This window comes from Stegastes partitus, unplaced genomic scaffold (assembly GCF_000690725.1).
Source record: "Stegastes partitus isolate 25-593 unplaced genomic scaffold, Stegastes_partitus-1.0.2 Scaffold1523, whole genome shotgun sequence".
NCBI lineage: Eukaryota > Metazoa > Chordata > Actinopteri > Pomacentridae > Stegastes > Stegastes partitus.
The window spans coordinates 39887-49737 of NW_007579254.1; the positions used below are offsets into that span (position 1 = coordinate 39887).

General features: G+C 40.8%; 1 protein-coding gene across 2 annotated transcripts; it reads right to left on the reverse strand.

Annotated features, from left to right (window-relative positions):
- Positions 1 to 703: 703 nt before the first annotated feature.
- anxa14 (annexin A14) lies at positions 704 to 8464 on the reverse strand. Of its 2 annotated transcripts, XM_008300301.1 has the most exons (13): positions 8423 to 8464; positions 8212 to 8256; positions 6699 to 6795; positions 6523 to 6611; positions 4789 to 4902; positions 4622 to 4712; positions 4458 to 4537; positions 4319 to 4357; positions 3783 to 3873; positions 3613 to 3708; positions 3478 to 3533; positions 916 to 1023; positions 704 to 826 (listed from the first exon to the last, which is right to left on the reverse strand). In XM_008300301.1, the coding sequence occupies exons 2-13, from the start codon at positions 8236 to 8238 to the stop codon at positions 767 to 769; spliced, it is 948 nt and encodes a 315-aa protein (XP_008298523.1). In that variant the 5' UTR covers positions 8239 to 8256; positions 8423 to 8464; the 3' UTR covers positions 704 to 766. The 2 variants fall into 2 exon arrangements, with proteins under 2 accessions (XP_008298523.1, XP_008298522.1); XM_008300300.1 differs by having other exon boundaries at positions 704 to 1023.
- Positions 8465 to 9851: the final 1387 nt, after the last annotated feature.

The following is a 9851-nucleotide window of genomic DNA, read 5'->3' on the forward strand; positions in this document are numbered from 1 at the left end:
CGACAGCACAACAGCCAAACCAACCACCGACATCCCTACAATCACACCTATAACCGTCGACCCACCAAGCAATTCAACTGACAATGTAACCACAACAACCACAGTAACCAAGCCAACCACTAGACCTCCGTCTACTACCACAAGAGGCGGCGTCTCGGGGGTCAAGGCCTCGGTTCTGTTGTCTGTGGCGCCGTTGTTGTTCCACCTGCTCTGCCAGTGAGAACCGACACTCACTGAAAGGACTAAAAAAACTCTTGTTCTTCTTCTTTCTTGGTGTCGGTGAAGCTTGAGTTGACTGAATGCAGATGCATGTGGATGGAAGGACGAAGGACTGAGAGAGATTTGAGGTGAACCCGGTTGTGAGATTGTAAATGTAGTGAAAGACATGATGCTCGTGAACTGGAACATTTAAAATGGGAACACAATATTTACTCAGATCTTTACATTAAATGCAAAACTATCACAAAAATGCTAAACCGTGAAGGTGAAATAATGCCGGTGTTCCCTTCCTGCTGTGAATGTAGAAGAACGGAGGAGGAGGAGGAAATAGCGCAGCATGTACCGAAAGCAATAAAAACAAACTGCCTTTTTATATGAACCGCACTCATAAAATATTCAACACAGCTTGTTTGGTTTGATTCAGTCGCACATGTTTGTATAAGGTTGCACATTAAACGATCTATTCATAAAGTATGAAAAGCAGCAGGTTGTCAGGAGGTTTATTTTTGCATTCAGACAGACTGTTTAGACACAAACGAGCAGGACTTCAGTCTTCGGACCGACAGATGGCCAGCAGAGCCTGCAGATGATCTCCTTTGAACTGTTTCTGTTGGAAGAGAAGAAAACGTCAGTCCCACGATGCCTGTGTGCGATATGTAAAGCAGCATCTGATGCAGCGCTACATGCGACACCGACCTGCAGGCTGGAGTACAGAGAAGCTCCTGTGAGCTTAACGAAGGCGGCTCGGATGCACAGCAGATCCTCCTCGCAGTGAGAAACCATGATGCCGTGGACCAAGGACGACTGCAAAACACCAGCACGTGAAAAGCTCTCAGTTTGATGTTAAACATGCGCTAAAGCTTCTCTGACGTAGTTTGACACTCGATGCAGCAGACATGTGGCTCGAGCCAGCGTCTGAAAGTCGTTTATTTCTATCAGGATGAAACAGAAATTGGTGTCGTGGATGATGAATAAATAGCCACAGCAGATCTTGGCTTCGCTGTCTGTCGTCATAAACGGCGCTCTGCTGCGCTAACGAGGTCCAGTGGAGGCTTTGCTGAAGCCACTTGTGTTTTCTGCTGCTTCATGTGAATGATGGCACCGTTCACTGCGCTACACTGCCACAAGTGTTTTATTAGCTTCAGATTAATAATGTTCATCAATGTTTCTGTTTGTTTGTGTGGATTAAATAAAACGGCGTCTGTTTAAAGTGATATGATTCTATGTGTTCTGTGTCCCACGTCAGCGTCTCTTCACGTTTCTCGACTGAACTTTTCTGTAACTGAACAAAAACAGACACTAAAGACAGAATAAAGCTCTGCAGGATGTGACTAGTTTAACTGACATGTTGTCTGCCTTCAATATTTAGTGAAGAGAACGAGTCTCCTGCTTTAACATTGGTGCTTAATGCTGACATTTGAATTCTGTGGTCCGGTACTGAATCCACCAGGGCGTCGGTGCTAAGCTAACACTAGCGCTCCTGTGATCCTCCTCCAGGTGGGTTCTACAGCCTGGACTTTACTGGAAGAGCATCTGACAGCTGAACTACACAAAACACATGATGGTGTAAAAACAGATGGATGACTGTAGTTCAGACTGTTTCACAATGAATTTAAAAGCTTTTTCCACCTAAACCAGCTCAAACTGCAGAATAACATTTAAATAAACCTCAATGCCAAAATGATGATGATGATAATAACAATAATAATAATAATAATAATAATAATAATAATAATAACCTGTACATTATGAATCTGCAGCATTTCACCAGCTTGACTTTGATTTTTGCTGCTTCAGGATTATTTTGCTGCTCATACTTTGAACACATACGAATGATGGACTTTTACTTGTAATGGAGTATTTCCAGGTGAGTTTCTGGACTTTTTCCGTCCGTGGCGGTTTACCAAAGACGACCTGGTCTAAAGTTCGATGATCGATTCACTCATTTTAACAGATACGAGGACGATTTAAAGTTTTTCAAACATTTCAGCTGTGAAAGTACGAGATCTGTCGAACACAAAAACAACAACAACCTACTTTATAAACTGTTGTTGATGTCGACCTTTAATTTTATTGCTGCTTCTAGATTAAAAAGAGGACGTTTGCTTCCTAAATGACATTTAATTACAGGTTATCTGCTTTATGTTAAAAGACGGGACACAGAAACGTGGGCGTAAACGTGAGAAAAAAGGGCAAAATAAATAAGATAATGTGAGTTAAATGCAGATTTTGACTCCCTGAAGCACATCAGCCTAAATCACACACATATAAACATACATGTAGATTAGTAGATATAAAAAACTGACTCCTATAGAAAAAACTTCTGTAATTAGAAGATGTTTCTCTTTCTGATTCCGTTTCACGCTTGATTTTATCGTTTTTATCAAAGGAAATATTTATATTGTCTCTAAAAAGTTGATGTTTTTGTCCCAGTTCTGGGTTATTTTAGACCCGTAGAGCTGCATATATTCTATAAAATGACAGGTTTAGCTTTACAGTGTTCGGTTACGCTTCAGGTGAAACGTTTAGACGCCGGTTTGAACTCCTGACTGTCGTTGCGTGCTGCTGCTGAGGTTCAGGTTTGTGTTCTGTAGTCATTAATATTAAACTTCCAGTTAGAAGTTCTCCCTTTGTTCATATTAATTTATAATATTTTGAGGAACATCCGTTGGTTCCTCATTTAGTTCCTGCAAAGACCTCATTAAAATATGTCCTCAGATGTGTTCACAGCCTCCCGTTAAAGGAGGAAAACACAGCGTCAGTCACTGGAATCAGCTGAAACTGACAAAAGTATTAATTAATAAAAACTTAATGAACATCATGACGCTGCTTCTGAACTGTGGTTCAACAGAAATATAAAAACAACAATCAAACCAGCCTGATGGACCTGGTGGACTAACATGTACCTGAACAACCCTCTGAGCCAATCACTGCCATCAGGTGTTTCTGTAGCTCTCAGTCAGACTTCTGCACCTGTTGACAGGTGTTCTGGACCACTGCTCATCAGCAAAGAGCTCTGATTGGTCCACTGCTCATCAGCAAAGGCCTCTCATTGGTCCACCACAGTTTGTTTTGTTTAAATTATTCTTTTCAACCACAATTCAAAGCAACGTCTTATTCCACTACATTATAATTTAGCAAATATTTATTATACTCTTTTCAGTTTCTAGTTATTTCAGTGACTATTTTGCCTTTTCTTTAATGGAAGCGGATGAACAGATCTGAGGACGGCTGTAGCGTCGTCCGGCGTCCTCCTACCTTCATGGTGGCCAGCCTCCTGGCGAGGTAGACGTCAGCGTTCTGGATGCACTGAACTGACAAACACAGACAGCATTAAGCTTTAGAGGCCACTCAGCTCCTGCAGCGATCGCTGAACACTCAAACTGTCTTCACCTAAAACGCTCAGACCCAGCCGGAAGTCTCCAGAGAAACGTTTCTCCACCGTCAGGTTCACCGTCTGTCCGCTGGTCAGCTCCAGACCCGTCAGCACTGTCAGCAGCACAACGGTGAGAGTTACAGGCGCTGATGTTTAAAAGTGTGAAGACCTGAGAGAACACACTGACCTTTGTTGAGGTGGTCTGAGTCTCTGGAGGTCAGGACTTCGATCCACGGTGCTGCTTCGGCTTTTTTCCCGTTTAGAGACGCAGACAGAGTCTGGATGGATGGAGGCAGTGAGAGCATTTAAACGTCACAGACTCATTAATAAAGGAGAGACTTGCAGGTTTATTGCTGCTATTCTGCAGATTTTTCATGCGAGAAGGTAAATAATTGGAACAAAATGCTTGTTTTGAGCTATTTTTCTGCACATTTTCTCACTAATAGAGAAGAATGGAGCAGATCTGTTGACCAGATGACACTCACACTTACTGCACATGTTGTGTTTGATATTTCTTGTTGTTTATTTGTCTGTATTTAAGTTGGTGGGAACTTTATCTCTGTGCTGTAACAACCAGACTTCCCCTTAGGGATAAATAAAGTATTTCTATTCTGTTAATCCTAGTTTGTATTCGATGTAAACACTGATAATATGAAGACACGGCGCAGAGAGATGCTCCTCCTGTACAACATGTATGAATAAAGGCATGATGGAGAACAATACCTCCACATCTCTCTGAACGCTGCCAGCAGCTTCACTCTTCTGTTGGGACACAAGTTAAAAACACACAGATGAGCTCTCAGAGCTTCACTTCGTTATATTTCAGAGGTCTCAGCTGTGATGGTTTGAATGGTGAACTGACGTTTAACAGAGCCAGAACCAGCTTAGCGAAGTCTCCGCTGGTTTCTCCCTTCAGCTCCTTCTCCAGCTCCTTCTTGTACACTGAAAGCCAAACACAAAGCAAACATCTGAGCTCAGACGTCCTCCTTCATCTGCTTTCTGCCGTCGGAGAACATCTGGACTCACTCTGTTTGTACACGGCTCGGATTTCTTGAAGCCGAGGTCCAGACCTGGTGCACAGAACCTCCATCAGGGTTTCCTCGTCCGTCCCTAAACCCTGCACGCAAACATGAACATGAGCAGAACCGCCGTGGACACGACAGGCGGCCGTAATGAGACGTGTGAGAACTCACAGCCATGGCCTGCTGCAGCCGGTACGCCTCGTACTGGACCGGAGGCATCAGCAGCTCCAGCAGCAGGACCTCCACGTCTCCAGATAAAGCCTTCTTCAGAGCAGCTGCAAGATCCTGGAAAGCACAGAGAGATGGTCCAGAGTTTGAATGAGCTGCCCGAGGACATCAGGCCGGCTGGTTCTGTGTCTCCTTATGTCGCTCCTTAAAACACATTTTTATCAGAGAGCTTCTCCTGATTTTGTTTAAGTTTTAAGTTTTATAGCTTCTTCTGTTTTGTGTGCTTTCTGTTTTTCTGTGTGCTTATTTTATTTCAATTTAAAGTTATTTCATTGGGAAGCACTTTGTAAGGTAAGGCTCTATAAATAAAGTTTATTATTATTATTATTATTATTATTTGTCTCTGGTTGTCTTTAATGACTTCCAGTTTAAACTGAGGGGAAATTTTATTTTTTTTTAAAAACCCTAAAATAATAAAACCCAAACTATAAAATAACAGAAAACGCAGTAATTTTCCATAAACACATTTTCCCATCATGAGATCATTTATTTGGCTTTTTGTGAATAATAACGAATCGTTAAATAACACACATAAACAGATTTATTGTTAAACACTCAATGCTGAGAGATAATTATTCAACTTATTAAGCATTCAACAAACGAATGTGTGTAAAATTAAAGAACCAACGTTTATTTTTCTGGTAATTTTAGGATCATATTTCCAAAACAGTTTCATACTGGACTATATCTATAATTTTTATTATATTAAAAGAAAATATTGGTGAAATTATTATAAATTTGTGTCTTTATATATAAAAATAAACTTTTTTTGTATTAAAAAACAAAAAAGGAAGTTATGGTCGTTCAGTTACAGGTGCTTCATGTCCAATTCTTTATTCTTTAATAATATAAACTATTTGAACAAATATAAACATTTATAAAACTACAGATTATTTTAAAATTAAGTGCACAAGAAATCTGTGAAAAAAAACATAAATTCTATATTTGTTCATAGAGTTTTTTAATGATATTTTGCATTATAATTTTAAAACTATTTCTGAATATTTAAAAAAAAAAGAATAAAGCCTATAAAATAACAGCTTTTATCCTAAATATTAAAATGTTCTGGTTCTGCAAAGTTAGGAGTTTTAAATGTTATTAATATTAGAAATTTTATTTGAAAGTCTGATTCTTTTGTGTAACTCAAAGATGGAGAACAAACGTGAAAAAAAAAATAATTTGAGAATTTTGACATTGTTTTATGTAAAATAGAAAATAATCTGAATTCTTTCCAAAAAAAGTTAAATTATAATTATATGGGCATCAAAGTTACAGGTTTTTAAATTAGTTTAGATTAAAACTTTACTATAAAACTATAAATACAATAATAATAAAAACTTTATTATTCAGTGTCTTAATTAGATTTTTTTGTGCGTTTCATCTGTAACACTACAGCCTGTTTTTGTCGTTGTGGTTTTTTTACAGTGCATGTTCTTCTGCTGACGTTCCCTTTAAGACCAGATGTTATGGTGGATAAAGATCCTCGCTGTCCGACCACAGAGAGCAGCTCAACCTTCTCCAAACAGAGGTGTGTCCACATGTCAGTACTCTATCAGCAAACACTCCCAGACGGACGGATGTTGTCCCTGTTCTGATGACTGATGAGCTCAGCCCAGGGTCTCCACCTGAAAGTTCCACCCTGGAGCTCTTTCTTTTCACTCTTTGGTGTTTCTTTACCTTGCGGGTTTGTCCTTCGTAGGCCTGAGCGACCTCCTGCCGCTGGGCGTTGCTCCGGTTGGTCAGGATCCTCACCAGAGTCCCTGCGTCTGGGCGACACGTCGGAGGTGTTTAAACATGGAAACGCTGAACACACACAAGAGATGAAAGCAGGAATGCAGCAGCAGCAGATGTACTTTTGCTCTCCAGCGCCGCCTGGATCTCCAGCGCGTCCCGGTCGGCGTGGAAGCCGGGGAAGGGCCGGACGGTGCCCAGGGTTCCCCAACACATGTCCTGTCAGAGAGAGACGAGAGCAGTGACTGACGGGATGGAGGAGATCCTGTTTGTGTTGATGAAGACGTGAAGAGAGACAGGAAGCAGCTGGAATGTGGCTGAATGAATGGAGAGATGAGCGGCGATAGCAGGCAGCCAGAATCCAAAGCATCTCAAACATCTTGTAGCTCCGGGTGCAGCAGAGCTGTTCAAAGGACCTCAGTGGGTCCTAATGAGACGTTTGGCTGCAGGACACAGATTCAGATCCACTGATGCTGCTTCATGGTTTATGTCATTTACACTCAGGTGCCACTGATTTAAAGCCAAATTCAAGTGGAGGAGGTTGGTTAGAAACTAGATTTAGCTCCGGACTAAAGGATAACACTGAAGAAACTTCTTTTTTTTTTTTTTTTCCAACTCCAAAACTCACAATCATAGTCATTAACTACAGAACACTTAAAAAACAAGATTTAATAACTTGAAAATACGACTTGGAACAACTTGTTGTTATCACTGATCAACTTAAAAACCTGTTTATGCTGCAGATCATTAAATAATTAAACGTTCCTTTGATTTCAGTTCATTCAGCAGTTTGTTGGTTGAACATAATTTCATCAGAAGTCGTCTGAACTCCAACAGATTGATGCAAATAATGTATTCTGTTGAGTCTAAACATTATTTTTTAGACGCCATGTAGTGATTTAAAGCCGCTTTTTAACTTGTAAACTTTATTTTCACATCATGTGTTTGATGTCATTTAAAATCAGATTTCTGTGTTGATTTAATTTGTACTCATTTATTTATTTATTTATATTTGATTTAAAACTTAATTTCAATTTAAGTTGGAACTTTAAAAAAAAGGCTTGACAACTTCTTCACTTGAATTTGAACCCAGTAACTTATAATTAGGAGAACTTTGTGTGTTTTTCTCATTTAACAGTGTCTGTGCTCTGATTTACTTTATTTCCTCAGTATTTGATCATGCTGTTCACCTCATCACTGTTTAATCAGGTCTGAGTATTCTACAGATCTGCCTGCATTGTTTCTGATTCATTGAATTTTGATTACATCTTTCTCTTTTTTTTTTAAATCGACCTGTAAAGCAGCTCTGAATGACAGAAATCCTACTGGGACGAACTTTTATTGATCATTTTTGAGTCATTCAGCTCTGATTGCTGACAAAAGGCTCATTTTTCCAACTCGCTGCTTGAACATAATTTCATGAATCAGATTTTTTTTTAACGTTGAGTCCAAACATCACATTTCAAAGCACAGTCTGAGCGTCTAGCTTTAACTGAGTTGGCTTTTTTTGACATTTTAAACGATACTGGAAACATAAACGATGAATCCTGAGCAGCTGCTTTGACATCAGACGGTTTACAGACACTCAGATAAACGCTATCTGTGACGGCAGGTCAGAGGTCTCCAGGTACTTACATAAGAGGTGAAGTACTCAGGGTCCATGCTTTGGAGGGTTTTTATCTAAAAACGTGAACAGAAACACACAGAACACATCAAACTGTGAATGATTTGAAGCACAAACACACATTCAGGCACAAATTGCACAAAATAATCAGACAAAACGACGCCTGTAGCTTCAGACCCTCAAGCTGCTGAAACACGTCGTATTTATGGAGGTTTTTCTCACCTGTAACAGACTCTGTGGCGGCCGGAGGAAGGTGTGGAGGGACTGCAGGGTTTTTACAGCCCACCGTAATCTGCTCGTCCTCCGGTCCCACCCATGCACCGCCACACCTGCCGCCCACCTGGCCCACAGCCCGGCCAATCACAGCTCAGCGTGCCCACAGCTTTAAAGCGCCGACGACACGCTCGTAAAACCGGGACGTCCTCCGGGAAGCAGGAATCCAGACGGGCGGGTTTGTTTACAGGCGACACTTCCACAGGTCGGTGACCGTTCATCACCTGCACTCAGGAATGTTTCAGCCCCACAGAGTGAAAACCCGACAAACGAACCCCAAGCCAAGGTCCAGACTCTGGTTTCAGGGTGTGCTGGTGAAGAACCAGAACATCTTTTGGCTCCCAAACCAGGAAAACCAAACTGTGTCAGGACAGCCAACAAAAGAGCTTTTCAGAACCTGAATTTCTGGCTCCTGCTGATAAGAATCGGACCCTGAATGAAGCTCTGATCTGCCCTGGTTCAGGCGAGGAGGTCGTCCCGGAGACGCTGCAGGAAGCCCAGAGCTGCTCAGAAACTCTTTTCCAACAGAAGAAGCTCCCCAGCGTCACCGATCCATCTGATAAACATGTTCCAGTTTGAACCGCTGCTGCCAAACGTCTACCTGTTGTTCACCTGCGGAGCGCCGACACACCTGAGACTGTGTGTTCATCACAAACAAGCTGATGTCTCCTCTGCACTGTAAAAAATGGTTCAAGGCACCGATAACCAGCGATGAATTAAAAGCTGAAGGATAAAAATATCAGCTTAGTTAAAAACGGCATAAATAAGATAAATAAACCTTTTAAGTTTAAACCATTTACGTAAAAATGTTGCATCAACTTAATATTTTGTCGAATTTAAACTAATTTCTGCTTCAGTTGATTCAAAGCTAAATTCAAGTTGATGTAACTTCATGGAGATCTGATTGTTCTTAGGGTTAGGGTTAGGGTAACCCTAACCCACCTGGAACTCATCCTGAACCTGTTCAGCACCAGAACAGCCTCGTCTCAATAAGACCTCATCAAATTACTTTTAATTAGGTGTCCAACGCTTAAAAGTTTATTTTAAATAACGTGTACATACGAGTTGGAACAACTTAATTTTCTAAACTAGTGCAGAATAATTACTGTTAATTAGTCAGCGTCAGTTTTCAGCTGAATCTTTGTTCAGATTGAAGAGTTTTACTGATTTTTTCCTTGTTTTGGTAAATTACTGATAAAAGCTTCTTAAATGAACCAAATCTAAACCAGAACCTCCTCAGAACATCTGGTTCTGGTTCTGCAGCACCTTCATCTACTGACCAGAGTTCTACCTTCAGACTGTGAATGTTCCAGAGGTCCAGGTCCTTCAAGTCCACAGAGGAGGGTCCAGATTGATCACTTTAATGGACTTTTTCCAT